Source organism: Rissa tridactyla, chromosome 6 (genome assembly GCF_028500815.1).
Source record: "Rissa tridactyla isolate bRisTri1 chromosome 6, bRisTri1.patW.cur.20221130, whole genome shotgun sequence".
Lineage (NCBI taxonomy): Eukaryota > Metazoa > Chordata > Aves > Charadriiformes > Laridae > Rissa > Rissa tridactyla.
This window is the reverse complement of record NC_071471.1, coordinates 49,838,695-49,858,193: the sequence shown is the minus strand read 5'-3', so window position 1 is coordinate 49,858,193 and position 19,499 is coordinate 49,838,695. Positions and strand designations below refer to the sequence as shown.

Below are 19,499 nucleotides of genomic sequence, written 5' to 3'. Positions count from 1 at the left end.
AAACAGGGGCGTCTCGCGCTTTATTTATCACTGCAAATACGTTTTAGCAACCAAAAGGATGGGATATACTATAGGAAGGATGCCTTACGTTCCACCAGCTTTTCCTACGTAACACCGTTTTCGTTGTGCCTCCGCGTTACCACCACCGTGCCCGCCGCCGGCCTCCGCCAAACGGCAGCCCCGAGCGGAGCCTGCGCCGCGCACGGTCCGGCCGCGGCCGCACGGCGGGGTGCGGGCATCGTTCGCCCCGCTGCCTCCCGACTTCTTCAGCGGCGGCCGAGACCGTACCAAGCCACCCCGCCGTTCGCCACCCACAAACAAAGCCGGAGCGCGGCCCCGGCGCGGCCCCGTGCTCCCGGCCGGCGAAGAGTGGGCTGCGAGGGGCGGCTGCCCTGGGGAAGGAGCCGCTGCTCCGCACCGCGTGTTGGCGGCTCGGCACCCACCCCACGGCAGCCGGGCAGAGCTGAGAAACCTCCGGCCCCGGGCGCCGCCGTGGCGGGAGACGGGGCCGGGTTCCCCCCGGCCGCACAGGTGGCTGCGGGGCGGCTGGCGCCGCGCCTCAGGGCCGGGGGGCAGCGCCTTCCTCGCCGCCGGCCCCAGCTCGGCCCCCGCGGCGGCTCCTCACAGATCCCCCCTCTCCGCCCGGGGCCACCGTCCCCCGGCCGGCACACAACTTCCCCCGGCCCCGCCAGCGCCGCTCGCCCTCCCCCGCCGCCCCCCGAGCCGAGCCGAGCCGAGCCGGGCCGGGCCGCCGCCACCCCGCCGCCCTCCTCCTCCTTCTTCTCCTCCACCTCACCTGCCGCAGGGAGGCCCGGCCGGGCGGGCTGGCGTGGGCAGGGCACGGCTCCCGGAGAACGGGCGGGCGGACGGGCGTCCTCCAGCGCGGCGGGGAGCTCTCAGGCCGGCCGCGGCCCGCCGGCTCCCGGCCGCTGGGCGTCCCTCCGGCCGCTGGGGGAGCCGCCGCCGCGCCGCTCGGCCGCCATCTTCCGCGCGGGAGGGGCGGCAGGCCCCGCCCTCCGGCCACCGCCAGGCCGGGCCCCCGCGGTGCGGCGGGAGCGGGACCCCGCGGGGAGGACAGGGGTGGCGGCTCAGGGCCGGGAGCTCCTGTCCAGGACAGGACGTCGCTGCACGCCGTTACCGAAACACGTCGCGGCGGGTTTACACACGCACCACATCACACAACACCTCCCCCCCCGTGAGGGCGGCCGCGGTTTCGCAGGAGGGAAGCCCGGCGGGACGGGTATCGGTGCGGGCGGAAGGTGTGGGTTGCCCAGAACAGCGTTAGGTGGAGACGGACAGCGCCGGGACAGCGCCGGTGGTGGCAGCCCCCTCCCCATTCCCCGATAAAAACACCCCCCCACCGTGCCATTTCCGACTTAGAAAGAGAAAATTGTAGTAGGAAGCCAGAAGGGGATGTGGAGCCACATCACAGGAGCATCCCTCCTCAGCAGAGGATGGAGAAGTGGACGGCAGCTTGGGAGTGCGATTACCACGGTCCTGCTTCGGAAGCACCCGCCACACTGCAGAGGAACGAAAAGTTATCATGGTTTGGCACACGTAGGACCTGGAGGGGTCAAAAGAGGCAGAACTGTCTGGGGGCAGAAGAGGAGCAAGCGAAGGGAAAGCTGGTGCTCGGGGAACGAGGCCTCAGGCTGCTTCCCATCCTGCTGTCTGAGAAGTGCCGGGGCCCTGCAGATCACTCCCAGAAAGCCCTCAAGAAAGCAACATAAGAGGTAAATTTGTTGTACAGGGACCTGTTCCTCTATTGACAAGTTGGAAAAGCTTGAAAGTCACTGCTTTCAGACACATTTATACGGGGCTTTTCAGCTTCTGCTAATCAACTTGTATCTGAAGCACTGACCATGCTTCTGTAAGCCAGAGTTAGCAGGTGAATCAACCAACCAAAGTAGAGCAGACAAAGCAATGAGCAATCATGTCTTAGCAGGGCTCAAAAGCCTGTTCTGCTTCTGGCCGACAGCACCCACACCCCAGCAGAGGCCGACGAGGCAGCTGCTCCCACCACCTGCACGGAGGCTGCCGTCCCATCATCTCATCACACTGGGACCTCGCACTGCCAAAATACCCAGCAGCGTGTATTTGAACACGTGATTGCATTTCTGTTGAATTAACCCAAACGCGTACCAAAGTGCTTACATCAGATGACATGCCATCCCCCTGCCTGCAGCGTGGCAGCAGCAGGTGAGACCCCATCTACCACAGACGTTGCACTTTCCAAAACAGCTGAGCAGGCCTGAGCCAGCCGAGGGAATCCGCAGCAGTTCAGCACCGTGTCACGTGCTTGTAGCATTTATGATCCAGTACTACATTCTGTGAAACTGGATTTACTGTTTCAAACCACAGTTTGATATTCTGATACAAAAAGTGTTTTGGTAGTTCCCCTCTCTCCCCCAGTCCAACCAATCTCAGTTACACTGAAGGAGGGGAATCATTGACAGGAGCGTACTTTGTACGCTATAGTACACGTACAACAATACTAGCTTAAAATTCCATTTAAGTGTGCAGTGGAAGAAACCACCCCAAAATATATTCCATCTCTGCAACCTCCTCCTCCCTCTACCAGAGCAGAATTCACCTCCCTCTCATTTCACCACAACTCCCAACCCCTCTGCCATCTTTGTCTTTCCCGCTACCTCGTATGTAGCTTTCTCTATCCACTTACAAGACCCCTTTAATTCCACCTTGCATCTCCGCTCTCTTCCCCACACCAGCCTCCTCACACTCCAAACCTCTCCAAGTGCTTGGCTTCATTACTCCCTTACCACCTTCCAGGCTATCGCATTGCTCTGTGCCTACTGCACCTAGCACGTGCTGTCCCTGCTAACATTGCATTTCTCTGAAGCACCTTTTTCTCCTTCCTAAGCTTACATAAACAAACCAACAATCCTTCCCTGGATATTCAAGTAAAAAAATGAGTTACAATGAATATTTCTATTTGCCCACTCCTATTTATGTTTTAATGAGTCAGGAAGCCTGTTTTTTTCGAAAGGGAAGGTCAAAGTATAATGCTGTATAAGAGATTAAACATGTTACTGCTTATGTGGAAGCTCAATGAAGTATTTCCAATAGATATGGAAGATTTTTACTGATATAGTAACAGATTAGAAGGTCTTTAAACTTGCTCACATGATTTTTAAAATAATTTCATCATTAATACTATTTTGGAATGAACAAAGCTGAAATCTGTTCACAATTCTTAAAACCATTTAAGACTATTTCAGAATTTGGGCCTTTTTTATACAAGAAAAATACTGTAAATCCAAAGCAATGAATTTCAAACGACACGAGCAGAACATATCCTTCTTGCACAAGTACTTTTTTTCAGTTTATTTTGAACTTCTAAACACATAGTAAGAAACAACCAAATAAATAATAGCTTTCTGGAACAGGAACAACCATACAGCAGCAGCACTGCTATAGCTACAGATACAACCTATAGGATGCTCCAATGTAAAGGAGGCCTCTGAAGCACAGCATTGATGCCATTTTTGCAGTCTATCCTCCGTTGGCATGAACACTACACTTCTCCACAGAACCATGCAGGAGAAATAAGTCGTGATGAGAGAGTACGTCATCCCAACAAGAACGAGCCAAATTCCAACTCTGCCAATACATTGTGGTAGGATGGATTAACACAAAAGGTTTTCTGTGAATAAATGTCGTCCTGCCCATCCATTCATAGGTAATTATGGGGAGCAAAATTATCTAAATTGTCACAGATGAGAGGCAACAAGCTTTCCCTCTCACCCCATCCACCTGTGCTTTAGAGGACCCCGCTGTGGTGTACGGAACTTTCAGACTGAGACTTTATTGACCTAATTGGTTTTGCATCGTTCCACTGTGGCCAGGTTGTCTTAAAACCCACGAGCATATGCATTTTTGTTTTCTAAAACTTGCTAAGTATAAAGGAAATTGCTTGATTAAAATTCTTCATGATACTATTCAGCAGCAAATTCCTATTCCTTACCGGCAGGCAGGGCTTTCCTGCAGGTGAGGAGATCTCAGGCACTAAAGATCTCAAGGGAAAAATTCATAACCCTCCACTCAAGCCACTTTAAGAGCCCCCAAGGACCACCTTTCCCAACTCTGAAATAAATTTATACCAAACCCAAATAAACAAGCATTCCAGGTGCATTAGTCTCCAGTCCCAAACCTTTCAAATTCTCAGGGGGCGGGGAAAAACGCCACCTGTGATGTGCAGCAGCAATACCACCCAGCTGCTCTGCGTCACTGTTCATCAGCCTCTTCCAGTGGTTTCTACAGAGGTCAGTCTCGTTATCTGCATGGACAGATGGGAAAGCTGAAGCAGAGAGTACACAAGTGGCTTGTCTGCAGTTGCTCCGCAGAGCCCTAGCAAAACTAGAAACAGATTGCAAATCTCACAACTGCTAGTCAGATGCTCTGTTCGTTTGTCTATGTTATCAGTTACACATAAGTAAAAGGTAATGGTTTTCATAACAAAACGGAAAGGATATCAACACTCAAGGTCCAGTTCTGCTCGTGCTTCTCCCCACCCGTCACACATACTACAGCATAAAAGCGTCCTGCCAGACTTTGTGCTGCTAGCCCAGCAAGTGAGAGCACACCAATCCTACTTTAAAGGGAAATCTGATTTGGGCACAAATAAAAGCCACCATCAATCACAGGTCTCCCATAGAGCAATCAACCTACATGTACAAGCCTGCACAGGCACATATTGGGAGAGAGGGACGGAACTTAGAAAACCATACTCAGACATTTCTCTTAGGAAGGAAGATGGCAAAATACCATCCAACACGAAAAGCAGATTTTAATCAGATACGGCATACTACAAAGTAAATTTCTGAGAATATCCCTGGTTGATAGCTCAATACTGGAGCTATCACATTGCAGATAAGTAGCATTTCTGATCCCCGCTGTCAGCTAAAACATAAGACAGGCACCCCTCCTGGAGCACAGTCTATCCCATAGGTACATTTTTTCAGTGCCCCGGCCCAAGACTAATAGAGGACCTGCAAGTGGTAAAGGCACATACAGTACAGCTAAAATGGAACACCATTCACCTTTTTTAAATGTACTTAAATTACACACATACACGGGAACCCTCTGAAAGGCCCCATATATATGCTACATAAATATTCTTGACATAAGCATTAGTCCGACTATTGTGCTTTCAGTAAGTGTTTAAATGACTCTTGTCCTGATTAACAGAGCTACTAAGAAATGGGAAATCATCACTAGCTTTATGGGTAACTTCGTAGCGTATATTGGATCATACTGCAATGTTTCTTCAAAGATCATTAAGATATGATGAACTGCTTCAGGAGAGGCCTTACCTGATGAGCGATGCTGCCTTGGATGTCAGAAATGATAGCAGAACCTCTCTTTGCTACTGTAATAGCTGGAGTTATCTCTCCTGGCCACGAACAGATTGTCTTCAGGCCCAGTGAAGTGGGCTGTAAAACTCTTACCTTCTCCCTTTAACCACTAAGGACAATTTTCCTCTTGTTTCATCAGGCAGCAAAAGCAATCATCTCTTTAAGCAGCAGTAACTGACACCTATTTGCTAGGTAATTGCTGCAGTTAGAGGGGATTAAGCACACTGAACTCTCTTTCGGTGATAAGGCAAAGCCACCCCTGCAGCGCCTCCCAGATGCACCTGAGAAGAGCTCAGGGGAGAGGGAGGCCAGCCGAGCTGGGGGCACACATGCCAGCTAGCCCCTCAGCCGTACCTGCAGCCAGTACGAAAACAAGATGGGTATCCCCAGTGCAATCCCAGCAGGAACTCTGCCAGACGCCACACATGCTCAGCTGCCGCAAGGCCAGCGGGAGCAGGACACGGAGAAGCACACAAGCACCTCTGTCCCACCCAGACCAGCTGGGAAGGGGGCTCAGCAGACGGCAAGAGCAGCACCCTGCAGGCTCAGCCCAAACAGTACAAGGTGGGAAATAAAAGTAAAATGCCAAATCAGTGAAGGCCCAAATGGAACAAAGCCTACCCAATGCAGCTTAAATGAAATGCTAATAACAAGTGGCAGTATAGAAGCAAAACACGCTAAATCCATCTAACTTCAACTTCTGTTCATAAATCACGCTAGACCAGGCAAATTTGTACAGGTGAGTGGTTTGATCTGTGCCTCCGCCGAGCATCCCGTCTAGGACACAAAATACGCTAGAGCTGCCACCCAACTTACGTTCAGCACATTTACATCAGGCAAACCTAATGGCAAGATGGCTTCTCCCACACAGAGCCTGAAATATTGCTGAGGAAAAGAAAGTCCAAGGAAGGAAGTAGCAGCATCGGCTTGCCAGGGGTTAGGCGATCAGGAACAGAAGCAACATTTCCCTGTTATCCCGTAGTCTGCCAGGGAAATGCCATAAAGTTCATTTTAACAGGTTCTGTTGCCCCTTTGTTTTTATTAATGCTAGTATTTTTTCATTTTTCCTTTTTAAACATGACATTTTTAAATCACATGATTTACTGACATAAAAAAACCAAACCTTTGCAGACTGATCCTTATCGCACAAGTGCCAATTCCACATTGTCCCATGGTTTAAGAAAAAAATGTGACACTCAAAAACGTTGCACTGTTTAAATGTTATTTTATTAAATATCTTCAGTTCAAGGTTTCATTGTAACAAAGCTATGAAGGTTCTACCAACATTCAGACCAAACAAACAAACACTAGCTAACTTTAATTATTTCTATATCATGCAAAAATTCTGCATCAAATGCCTTCCATTTCCTGTTTAAAATGTGATATTTATAATATATATTATATAGATGCTTATATTAGCCCCATAAGAGAACATTAAGAATGCTAAAGGTGTACAGCTGTGTTTGATAATGGCCATACCAAGCTAAGGTTCTCATTAACTTAAAAGGAAACAAAACAAACTAAAAACCCAAAAGAGAGTTTGTCTCCAAGACTGTGCAAAAACTAAAACCCCAACAGTTCTGTTCTTTTTAAATTTTCTCTGAAAGATGCAGATACTTAATACAGAGGGTTTTCTTTTTAATTATCAATAATCATCAGGTAAAGAGACAAGGAAGATCAGACCTAAAGAAGGCATGCATAATGTTCTGTATTTATCTTTTAAAAATGGCATAATTGTAATCTCCTGTTTGCTCTCTCTTTGTGGCTTTAAAAAAAAAAAAGTCTGAATAAAATATCAAGGCTTTTCACTTTTCCACTTCACTCACTGGCTTAGTGCTGTCTTAAAAACGTTTCAAAATAATAAAATCTAGTGTTTGCTCCCCATGGGTTCAATCCCCACGCTCCTCCCTGGGGTGGTGGAGGGAGGAAGAAAAGCTCAGACAAACCGGGGAAGTGCGGATGGTCTTTTCCTTCATCACGGATTAAACTGATCTAATCCTGGTGTGGGATAGCACCTCTCTAACAACGGGAGCAGAGATCTGTCTGTTGCAAAGCGACAGCTCCAGTTTGTGCAACAGCTTTTATTTTCTGTTGAATAAGGATTAAAATTCCAAATTGGGTTTCTTCTCCTCTGTAGTCTGTAAAAAGGTTGCCTCGCACTTAGTATGCTGTCAATGCAATCACTTTAACTCCCTCACAAGATCCATAAAATTATTAGGGGTAGACAGAAATTCAGGTAAAAGCCCATCCCAACTTCTGCAAGTGATGCCTTCCCTTGGTCAAGACAAATCCTACCGGGTCCGCCAGAAAGGCTGTTTTCTTCTTGGGGTTAGGCTCCCTCCTTGGTAAGGTCAACAAAACACTGCCACCTTCCCCACCCAATGAATAAAGGAAATAGACTCCTTCTGCAGCAAAGAAAAGAAAGGAAGATGACTTGGCCCAAAGGACAAACATCAGATCACATGTGCTAATTCCCTTTCCCCTCTGCTTCATGAGGTATCCTCTAACACCCAGAGGCAACACAGGGAGGTGGCCTGGAGTCCTTCGGGCTACCGCTTTTGAGGTTCTGATCTGATAGTTTTCTGTGTTACAACATCACTGTAAAAAATAGAAAAATTACCCAAATAAACACTAGGAAACATGACACTTACAAACATCAGATGGGTTATAGTGGTGGGGAGAAGCACCTGGCTGGGGCTGCTGGCTCCCACTGCTATTTCACTCGGAGACCAAACAAATCAAACAGGAGGCCAGGTAACCCCTTTAATTCTATGGGTGCATATATTTCAGTATAAAAAACACACGCTATTTATGCCTCATATAGGAGTGTATGTGCAAGTCTTCATGAAGAACATAACACTAAGTTTTTTGTCTGCTTCCTAAGGAACACGTGTTCTGCAGCACTGTGGATCCCAACTATGCTACTAGAAAGGAAAAAAAAAATAGAAAATCCCATACATGTACCCTCTTCCTCTAGAATCTCTGCTCTTAATGCAATGCTTTTTTTGTTAAATTAAATAAGCTGGCTTCAAACCTCCATGTTTGGCCAGGTAGTGGCTGTTTCTAAAACCAGTATCACTGAAGAGCAAGCTTCTATTTAAGTTATATTCACTTAAACCCATTTTTTAATCCCTACTTCCACCTTTAGTTTTAAATCAACATCCCATTTTGTTTTTTTTTCTTAAAAAAAAAAAAAAAAAAAAAAAAAGAAGAGTCCGTTTTGGGATCCAGCAGCCGAGCAACCAGCTTTCCATAGCGTTCTTGCTGTGCAGGAATTGAAGAAGAAACTCAGGCTGAAGTCAGTCTGCCGGGCAACAGGAAGAGAAGCGCCTCCTCTCTCTCGAACCCCAAGTCTTCACACAGGCTCCTCTGGGGTCTCCTCGCCACCTCTCACTGACTGAAGTCGCAGCACAGCCTGAATGTGATGTTAACTTCCACCGTGGCTTTGTGGAGCACAGTTCAGCCACCCGCTGCTCAAGCTGCCTCCTTTTTTGCTCTCCCTCTCTTTCTCTCTCCTTCACTTTTGCTTTCCCCCTCACTTCATTTCTGAAAGATGTTCCAGCTGCTGCCATTTTCTTAGCCCTGGGGGAGGGGGCATGTTGGATAATCTGTCATTTATTTAGCATTATTCCTGTTTTTTATTATTTTATACAAACAACATGTCTTTTTTTTTTTTTTTTTTAGATTTAAAAACACCTTCGTACAGCAGAAACAGACACGATGGATCCATGGAAAACAACAGAAAGGCAGCGCCCGGAGCATCAGATGCATGCAGGGTTTCGTGCATTTGGCTGCTGCCTGTTTGTAATTTGTATTTATTTTTTTTTAACGTCAAAACAGACATGACCGTTGCTGTCACTCAGGCACTCCAGAGCTGCTTGCTAAGAAGATATTGCCCTCCAGCTGAGTATCTCCACAAGTTGCTGCAGTCAGGAAGAGGTAGGGTCCACCCAGAAAGGAGAGGTGAGAACGGGATGGAAGATGGAAGGAAATAAAGCCAAACATTAGCTGCACACGATTAATAAAACATGTTTTCTACAGGCTAATTATTTGGTGCAGGCAGAAACCCTTCCTAACACAACCCAGAGCGGGGCTCGTGAGGAGAGCCCTGAAGACAAGAGGCACACACTTTCTCTTCCAGGTGGCTGAGGGTGCCAATGAAAATGAACTACTCGCTGAAATGAATTACTTGGTTGGAGCAGACTTGGGCCCACTGTCCAACAGTGACATGTCCCGCAAGTTGAAGATGTTTCCCAAGGGGTGATCTTAACAAACAGTTTCCGCCTCACTTCCAATTGGCTTTTGCCTTGAACTGAAAGATCATTCTTTTTTTTTTTTTTATTTAGTCCTCAGTAATTTAGTCTCTGAATGTTCCTACTATTTAAACAAATGTATGCGCTTTTCTGCAGTTCTGCAAAGTTGTAGCCCTAATGACTGCTTTTAGCAGAGGCTCCTCCTGGCTAATCTTCTTGTGTCAAATTTCTGGATTTATTTTGATCAGTTTTAAGTTTGGGGTTTTTTCTTGTTTGATTAGCATTGTCCTGTCATGAAAGCGTAGCCAAAATCTTCTTTCTACCATTTCTTAGTTTGCAAGTTTTTGTCGCAAACTCTCTTATTAGTCTTTTCCCTTCTGTGTTCCTACTCTCTCCTTACACAGAAGTCCTCTGACTAACCTCAAACTTCTTTTACAGCTGCAGTTTCCTTTCGAGATGACTTACCCAAAACTGAACTCTGCCTTCCAGGTGAAAAGGCAAGCCACCAATTTCTATTTAAGCATTCTTATGCATCTCATTCCTTCTTCAACCTTACCCTTCACTGCACATGGGCCAACGCTGCTCCAAAATGATTCAATGTGTTCAGATGGGGGCTGCCCACACTGACCCCACTCATAACTGCACGTGGTTACACCTCCTTCAGAACCCAGAAATGCACACAAATATTTCAACTTCAATTTAGTTCATAGGTTTTAAAAAATATTGTTTTAACCAACAGTTTGTGGTTTGGAAATGGCTTCTGCTCTGCACTTTTCAGAAACCCTCCAGCACATACTTTTGGAGGAGGTGCAACATTTCAGCAGCAAAGTCAAGGAAACACACCTCTTCTGTAGCAGCTAAGACTCTCCCCTCCTAAGCTTCCTGAGAACTCCTAGGCATAGCCACTGAGACATACCAATCTTTAATTTAATAATTTCTTCTGCATCGTTTTTGGACTATATCCAGGACAGAAGTCTCCCTCAGCATCAATTTGATAAAAACCGATACAAGTAAATTATTTTTTGTTTCCCTGCAAAGGCTTTAACCTGCTTGCTGCCTTACTCCCTGGAAATTCAGCTGATTGTCCAGCTCTCTGGAAAGCTTCCCTGCTTCTGGTGCCCCCAACTGGCTTTTGCTTTTCAAATTCCATCTGTGACCTCTGCAGTTTGCTTGTGATAGTTCACATTCCTTCCTGTTGCCTTCAGTAGGGTTGAATCTCTCCCAACGCATAAGAATAAAAACTGCTCTTGGCTTAGTCCCAAGTACTACACAAGACTAGGACTCAAGTACTAACTATACTTGAGTGGTTAATCCTCAAATGACCACATTGAAAAAAGCTTGTCTCCCGGGTGCAGATGTTTTTTGTGATTGCTCTTAAATAGAAAATCTTTAATATAAAGGTCCTAAGATTAGGAAACTTCAATCTTTATAATGAAGGCGACATATGCTTCAGCATAAAACAAAAGGAGGCAGAAAGATTTTGTACATCTAACTAAAAGAAACCAGTAAGGCAATAAACAGGAGTGCCTAAATGCTGCAGAAGTAAGTGGATCTGCTGTTCTTCAGGAGCAAGCAACAATAGTTTCTTCATGTCAAATTTTATAACCAAACTTTCCTCCAATGCTGAATTGTGGCAAGCTAATTGGGAGATATTTTAAATCCTCCAAATCCTTAGTTGTTTAGATTTTTTTTTTCCCCTCTGAGTTTTCTCAACATCGTACACTAAATAGCTTCTGCCGATCAGAAAATAGGTAGTAAAATTTATATGAATAAATCTTTACCGTTATGGCATAGAAATTGTTCTGTATAGATTTTACAATATCCTCTCTACAATACGACATCCTCATCAAAGAAGTTCTCTGAAATCACCAGTGTGTAAAAGGTAGACCCCTGACACCTGGGAAACAGTGAACCCGTGCACAGCATGAGATACTCTTCCTCTCTGCTCTGGATTAGCAGGGAGGAAGCACTGGTGCTACAAGGGTAGCTGGGCTCAGAAACAACCGCCTGGCACACGACTCCAGTTTGTCAAGAGTGGCAGATAATCCTACTGAGTCCAGAGGACAGGGCTTAGAGAAAGGAACACCAACTGATCAGCAGTAGTTTTTAGCCTACAACTAAAAATGCTCCTCTCACCACCAGCTAAACAGCCTGCAATACTGAATTCCCACATCCAGCAGCCTTAGCTGTGTGTATGATATACTCTTTCCCCGATAGTCCATACCCGTATTTGATCCTCACTGGAGAGGTGCTGCAGGCGCTCCAGAGCAGTGGTAGTGGACGTTCAGCCACTTGCCATCTCGGCGGTGCCAGACACGGGTCTCTTCAGACTGCGTGGTGCGGGGCCGGCCTTGGCCATCGATGTACTGTGTTAGGCGGATGTACGCGATGCAGGCAGCATCTTCACCGATGACATGGACGTGGGGGTTCAAGATGGTGGTGTGTATTGGCTTGCTGTTCTTCGACAGTACTGGCAGAACATGCAAAACCATCAGCTTCATTTTACTAGTAAGAAGAAACAGCCCCCCACATCCTCCAACCTCTTTTATATTCTACTCACCTTCCACTGGTTTCTGGGATACAGTAAAAACCGCTCCCACAATTTTCCAGGCAAAATCCAAGCAATTCTTTCCCCTGTCACCTGTTCTCCTTAGAAACTGCGTACTTTTTATTGCCTAGAATCCCCTGACTCCTTTGCTCCCACTTCTTCTGCAAAGCATACTCTCCACTTTTTCAACATCAGTGCTGCTATTTCTTCAGTTATAGGAAAAGATCTTTTAATTACAGAATGTTGCTGCAAAGGAGTCAATAATCAGGAGATCATTAAGCTAGGCCTGCACCAAATATGAGCAAGCCTCAGAGAAGTGTAAAAATCACTCCAGAACAGGCTTGGTCTCTGCACACTTAGAGCACTTGGCATTGCCTATTAAGGATCTTGACCTAACTGCCAAAATAAAACAAATAGAACACTTCAGGATTTAAATTTCAATTATTTCATCCTGTGGAAACATCCAGGAAGGGAGGCAAATCCACTAGTATAAATGATTTCTCCCAACCCCTTCTCCTGCTCCAGGCTGACAAGGTGACCCTTGTATCCACATAACAGGTTCATTACATGTTAGAGATCTGAAACCATCCAGGGAAAACTCAAAGTGAAGGCGTGACTGATTTGTGCATGACTATCTTTATGTCTGACCATTCAGTATGTCTACCCCAAACATACATGTTGTTTCCATCAAAATATGCTCATTTTTTCCACTTCCGTATCAGTAGGAAATCTGGTGCCTCAAACTTTTAAAGCTCCTGCAGTCCACGCTTAGAAAATATTTGCACCAGGCAAACTGTATGCCTAGAGTGAAGGGATCTGGGTGTTAGAATTGAAATTGTTGCTGGAAAAGGCTTTTCAGATAAAGCACGCTGGCTCTTTTGAATGCATCACAACTGATGCACAATCGAGTTCTTGCTGGTTCTGATAGCCAGTAAAAACAAGGGCAGTTTTCCCCCCAAAATGTGTCATAAAGGAAGATCAGAGAGAAAGCTGTTGGTGTTACCAAGTCTACCCACTCACAGTTCTCAAAGTAAAACTTATGGAAATCCATTCCTTCAACCAGGTTCCCCAGTGCTTCAGGTTCAAATGAGGTCAAGCCAGGATCACAGATTTTTCTGCAAAGGAAAGCACCACAGGCTTACAGTCTGCTTTTAAGCCCAAGGGCTATTTACGCAATGAAGCGCTGGTACAGCATTTAACTCACACCCTGTGTCCACCTAACTGTTTCCCTACTCCAAGGAGTAAATTCCTGGAGAACTCAGTCCTACTGCAGCAACGTGGAGTTAGTGCTAGTTGGCATTTCACGTAAAACAAGCCTCTAGGTTTCTGGCGTTGCTTTTTTTTCCCTTTCTGTCCATACCACTGCCCTCCCCACTATGTTTCTTACGAAGTTAGAACATTTTCCTTCTGTCACTCCTGTTGCTGCTTGGGAACTGACTTCTACTTGATGTTCATTGAAAGAGCTCTACCTTCCTACCCTTAATGGATGGAGGCTAAAAAGCATAGAACTTTTTACCATTTCTGACTACATTAAAACTCTTCATACCCAGGAGCCAGAACATCGCTTGCACACAAACTGATAAACAACCTGTCAGAAGACATCTGTACTTACGTATAAGCATCAAAGTCTCCATTGTTGATGGCTTCTATCAGCTGCTCTGTTATCTTAATGATCTCTTGCTTACGCACTGCGAACAAGAAGAAAGAGCAATTTAACTGAGCATAAGACTTCAATGGGAATATGGGGCTAGTGGGTGCTTCCTAACAAGCAATTTGCGGAGCACCATTAGTGTAGATCTCATAGGATGCTGCTCCCTGCATTCCGGAGATATGCAGTAATGACAGCCATCCACATGAGATGGGGCAGTGGTATGAAAGGGGAATGGTGATCCCATAATGCAGGGAGAAAGGAAATAAAGATGTCATATTACGTTTTTTTCTTCTAGAAAGGTCTGAGGCACCAGAGGTGTCTCCTGAAGGACAGCCTGAGGTGCTTCTGGGGAGTCTGACCAATGAATGTCAGTGAACCTGCCAATGTGAAGCCCTTGTCTGGCAGCTTAAGATGTGGAAACCCTTCACCACAGCAGACGTATAAGAAATGGCCACCACACAGATTAAGGCAATTGGAAGAAGTCTCCCAACAACTTGCCTATCACCATCACCAATACCTCAAGACATTATGAATGCTGCAAACAAGCAACTGGGACATGTAGGGATGACTTCCGCAAGCTAGAAAGACAACCACAGCAGGATGGATGTATTGGATGAACAAGTCCTAGCTATATACTAGTGTGCGCTCCGTTCCTCAGGCAGTTCACTTCTGCCAATCCCTACGGCACAATTCTTTTCAGCACTGTGACAGCACTGCCATTAGCCCCACCCAGTGCTCTGGACTTCAAGACGAATGAAGACAGGGGCTAGCTGTCTACTGTTATTTGGCCAGCACCTCTGCACCCTCTTCTCTTACGTCTCCCGCAGCCGATTGCCCAGGCGCTGTCCCCTCTGAGATGTTCCATCAGTCATGCTGATCTCAAGAGTCCTTAACACTCGCAAAGTTTGGGTCGGCTCTCTTAAATAACGCAATTCCAGTTCTACAACTGTATGTGCACCATATATATGCCTGAGCCTGTATACAAGCATTTAGGAGGTGCTATAGCACTATCTTCAATGTTACCAAATAATTTACAATTCCTACCACCAGAAGTGGAATTTATCTGTCCTTAGGCATCTAAAATGTAGGTGTCTAAAATGGAACCAATCACCTGACTGTTCCCCCTTTTAGGCCCTGAAAGAAATAGGAACTTCTGGAAGTCTCATCTGAGGCACCTCAGATGCCTACCATTAGGGGGGTGGTGTTTAAATGTTTAAATACAACCTACCATCTTTAGATGTCCAAGTCAGGGAAGCTGAATTCCACTCTAAATGCCAGAAGATGCTAGTCTGAACTGCCCTACCCTGCAAACTTTCATACACATGTGCATCTCATCCCACCATTGATAAGCACAGCTGAAGACCAACAAGATGGTAATCTCACTGCCTATGAAAGATGTTTACATCCACTCTAGAAATCAGTTAAGAGAATTATACTACCAGCCAGCCACAGAAACATCTCAGATAGGGGACAACTGGCTCATAATAGTAAGGGAGCTGGTTTTGCCACTCAGGGTGTATACATTTCCAGATGTCGAAAGATGTATACAGGGATTAGATCAAAACGACACAGGGAGCTACGTCTTTTGTGAAAATTGTCTTTACAAGCAAGTCGTCTGGAATTGCTTCTGCATGAAGCTGGGCTACCTGTTGTACCTCCCCCCCATGCAGAGCACACACAAATGCGTGCAATGTCCGGGAGATGGACTCCACAGGAAAGGTTGCCCATTTGGGATGAGGGAGGAAATCTGCAGACCACAGCGACCATGTGCAGACTCGTCTCAAGGAGATTTGCACCCCCTTCCCAAGTGTCACTATGCAGCAGCATTGACCCTGTCCTTCAACAGAAGTCCATTCCATCAGACTGTGCTCGTCTTCTTGCTTTCACTACATGTCCCAAGCTACAACCAGCACGCAGGAGAACTGTTTTTTCCAAAGGATGGAGGGCCTTGGGATGTCACGGGGGAAGGCATTTGTGCCTGCCACTCCTGATGAATCCACGGGGCCTCCAAGCTTACACTGCAGAGAGGCAAAAAGGGAGGCAAGCATGCACCAGCACAGATATGAGTGTGACTCACGGCTATTCCACTGTCTTTTTCGAGTGCCCTAAGAGGCAGCGCCGCCACAGCCGCCCGCCAGCACCAGTACAGCCGGCAGGAGGCTGCAGACGGGGACACCGCGGGGGCGGCGGGGCCCCCGGCAGTGCTTTTCGCGGCGTCCGGTTTGAACCGCGGGCCGGAGCTCACCCCTGGGCTCTCCTCCTCTCCCCGGCGGGGGCCGGGAGCCGGCGGGCAGGGCTTGGGGCTCCCCCGCTCCCCCCGCGGGGCCGCGGCTCCCCCCGGCGGCCGCCGCCGCTCCCTGCAGCCGGGAGCGGCCCCGGGAGCCGCCGGCACCAACCCCTCAGAGGGGCTGCTCCGACCCTTCTCGGACGGACGAGGGGGGCGAAGGGCACGGAGGTGGAGCGAAGGAGGAGGGAGGGAGCTTTACATCTACGGTAACTAGTACTAGTTGCACTACTCCACTACTGCTACCCAGCTGCTAACTTACACGGTGCACGGTTAAGTACAAAGGGAACTACTGGAGTTAGCAAAGGCTCCGACCGAGCACGCTCTAACTCCAATGTCTGCCCTGGGCTGTCCCAGGCAAGAAGCTTCTCTTCACAAGACTTTGTAGCTGCAAAACAAATGTAAGCATTAAAATAATAAACAAACAAAAACCAGAAAGCAAAATAAAAACCAACAAAGAAGTACAAACACACACAGCCCCAACCCCGGTCGGCACACAGGGACATCCACATCCCAGCAGCCTCTACCCGCTCTCCTGCCTCTGTCACACATCAGCTGGGCCAGATACTGCTCAGAGGGGACCGCCCTGGCACCGGTGAAGGAGACCCCTCAGAGCACAGTAGGAATCGCACTAATGCTGCTGGAGGTAGTTTGAGGGTGACCTAAAACACTGGTCGGAGTAGTGACAGAGCAGCATGAGGGCAAGTACGGGATGCAAGCGGAAGGGAAAAAAAGTAGGGCATCCAAATCACTGCAAACCTCAACTCGGAGGGGAGCGGGGTGGGAGAATGCTGCCCCACGTGGCAGAGAAGTTTTTTGGCACTCCTCAGCCTACCAAGCAGGGCCTTGCTATAAGCAAGAGGAAGGAGTTAATAAGAAAGCAGCGATGGACAGTTCACCGCAAAAAGGACTTCAGAAGAGATCATTTCCCTTCCGTTCTGGCTGGGCAAAACACCTTTCCCGTTGCACCTCACGAACCAGCAGTCTGACATCCTTAGGGCCACTTCAAAAGTAAGTAACAGAGAGGCTCCAAGTGCTGCATTGTGCGAGATGCAGGAAACCGGGGAAGGCAGACAGGAGGAGACAGAAGAGGGCATGCCTGCTCCTTCATTCAGACTGACCAGATGTTCCCAACTCACATTAAGGATCCTTCCATTATAGCTTAAAATAGTCAGGCAGCTAGTACGGTGTGTCTGTATAGGGGAAAGGCTGGGAATCCCACCTAGATTTTCTCTAACGTACTAGCTTTTTTCATATCCATTTTCAGAGGCAGCCACTTCAGGAGAGATCAGCCAGACAGTACTATAACTGGAGGACTAACCACTACCAGCTAACTGAGCTAGCAAGACAGACACCCCAGGTAAAGCTCACAACAGAGAAATGCTCCTCAGACCCCACATTATCCAGGGATTTTTCACTCAGAGCACCTGACAATGGATTCAGAAGTGCTGTGCGGTCTTCCAGCAGCCACGGCCTCCCTTCCAAAGCATCCTTCAAGCAGTCTGTAAACACTGGTTTTTGTTCCTTTTGTACTTCCCAAGCACCGTCCGTGTCTGGGGTGCTCAGAAGTTCTTGACAAACGAGACTGAATGCAGCCTCGCATCCTCTCCACAAGCAGACCTGCACCACTGACCCCATTTACCACAAAGAGATGCAGTGACTTGCCCAAGGAAACCCGAAAAGGCAGCGTCTCTGCAGACAATGCCACGTCTCGCCCAGATGAAAGCAAGGGAATGAAATTAGCTAGGATGAGGTTCCGGGTGTTTTTTTGTTGTTTGGGTTTGGTTGTTTTTTGTTTTTTGGTTTTGTTTTTTTTGTTTTTTTTTTTTTTTTTTCAAAAAGGGAAGGAAAGGTTTGGAAATTTTCAGTGTACAAAGGAGGGTGTCTTGCGGGAAGGGAGATGATTTCTTTTTGTTCTGGAGTACTGGAAATGAAAAATCAACGTTCTGGAAGGAAGTTGAGGAAAAGAAAAACCTTGGGGAAGGAGAAATGGGAAAGGTGGAGGGAGGGGGTGGGAAAAAGATGCCGTGAAGCACTGCACCCCTGGACTTACTGGCTGAGAAACAGAGAGAAAGCTGGGATTGCATGGACTCAGTCTGTGTTTTGCTCTCACTGTGCCTCCGTCCTTCAAGCACTGAGCTGCCGTCCCCGGTGGAGAGAGGGGGAGCTAGCATGGCAGGGAATTAAAACACAAACACAAACAAAACACGCAAGTTCAGTAAATAAAAAAAGAGAAAGGAAACAGGAGAACATTAAAGAAACCACAATGCTGGGCACAAAACATGCAGGAGTATCCTCCAGGGCAAAGCCAAGTAGACAGCTCTACAACGTGGACCTGCTGTGCAATTTACAATGAGAGGGGAAGGGGGGACACTGCTTTTAGCCCCGCCACAGTGGAAACAGCATATCCCTGAGGCAACTGTCACTGATGGATTCTACACCACAGCAGAACAGATCTGCGTAACCTCTTTATTGAAAATAAGAAGTTGGCAGAGGAATTAATGCACAAGCACTTCCCTTTTCCCAGAGTCATGGCTATGCAGAATGCCAAGAACTCCAACACCCCAAACCTTTTGCTCTATTTAGTTTTGCTCGAGTGCTTGCTTAGCTTAAACCATGGAGGGGCAGGAGGAACACTGGTGAACACTGCTACACTTAAAACGGGAAGCACTAAAATTACCAGAGCTGGCCATAGCACAAACCATTACTGTGCAAGCTCCTTCCCCCCAACCACCATTCAAATGCTCCCTTCTATTAAAATCATAACAAAATTTTCTAACCTCTGCCAAAAAAAAAAATAAAATATCAGTTTTGATCTGCAGCAACACAGCTCTACACAATTCTTCACAGATTTAGCCCTGGCCAGCTGCCCTCCTTCCCCCCAACCTTCTGTTCCAGTCCTAGCCTTCCTCTCCTCACAGCATTTGTATTCCTGACTTACAGGACCCATTGGCTCAACTGGCTCAAGTCTGGGACCTCTTCGGAACAAAAGCTGCCAAAGGAGACAAGATTCTGGACAAATATCTGTTCTGGACAGATATCCAGCAGAGATTAGATAAATCAGTTTCATTACCACACTACAAAAACCATCCAGTCCCTTTCCCTCAAAGCTAGGTTCTTAAACCACGGATTACTCTTTGGCAAAAAGGTGGGAACTGGAATACTGTCCTGTAATGAGGTCAGGTCTTATCTGAAACAATCTGTATTGGAGAGCTTGCTCAGTCACTGGCATGCGTTTCTGCTCCCTGTGACTCCTCAGAAGAGGAGCCAGCAGCTTGTGATAAGCCACAGGAAAAGCATCAGGAGCTAGCCCAGCTGACAGAGGTGACATTGCTGCCACACCACAGGGTCAGCATTGATTTTTCCCTGCATGTGTAACTCAGATTGA

At 47.2% G+C, this 19,499-nt stretch overlaps 1 protein-coding gene across 11 annotated transcripts in view; it reads right to left on the bottom strand.

Moving 5' to 3' along the window:
* Positions 1-6,580: 6,580 nt before the first annotated feature.
* CAMK2G (calcium/calmodulin dependent protein kinase II gamma) overlaps positions 6,581-19,499 on the bottom strand; it is a 121,749-nt gene continuing 108,830 nt past the window's right edge. For 5 of the 11 annotated variants that reach the window (XM_054207006.1, XM_054207010.1, XM_054207011.1 and 2 more), the window contains 5 exons: positions 18,165-18,278; positions 13,789-13,864; positions 13,197-13,291; positions 11,853-12,098; positions 6,581-9,298 (listed from right to left, as the gene is read on the bottom strand). In XM_054207006.1, the coding sequence (XP_054062981.1) occupies positions 11,866-12,098; positions 13,197-13,291; positions 13,789-13,864; positions 18,165-18,278 (518 nt within the window). In that variant the 3' untranslated portion in view covers positions 6,581-9,298; positions 11,853-11,865. Of the gene's footprint in view, positions 9,299-11,852; positions 12,099-13,196; positions 13,292-13,788; positions 13,865-16,373; positions 16,500-18,164; positions 18,279-19,499 lie in introns of all 11 variants that reach the window. The other 6 variants (XM_054207012.1, XM_054207014.1, XM_054207015.1 and 3 more) reach the window with 3 other exon arrangements.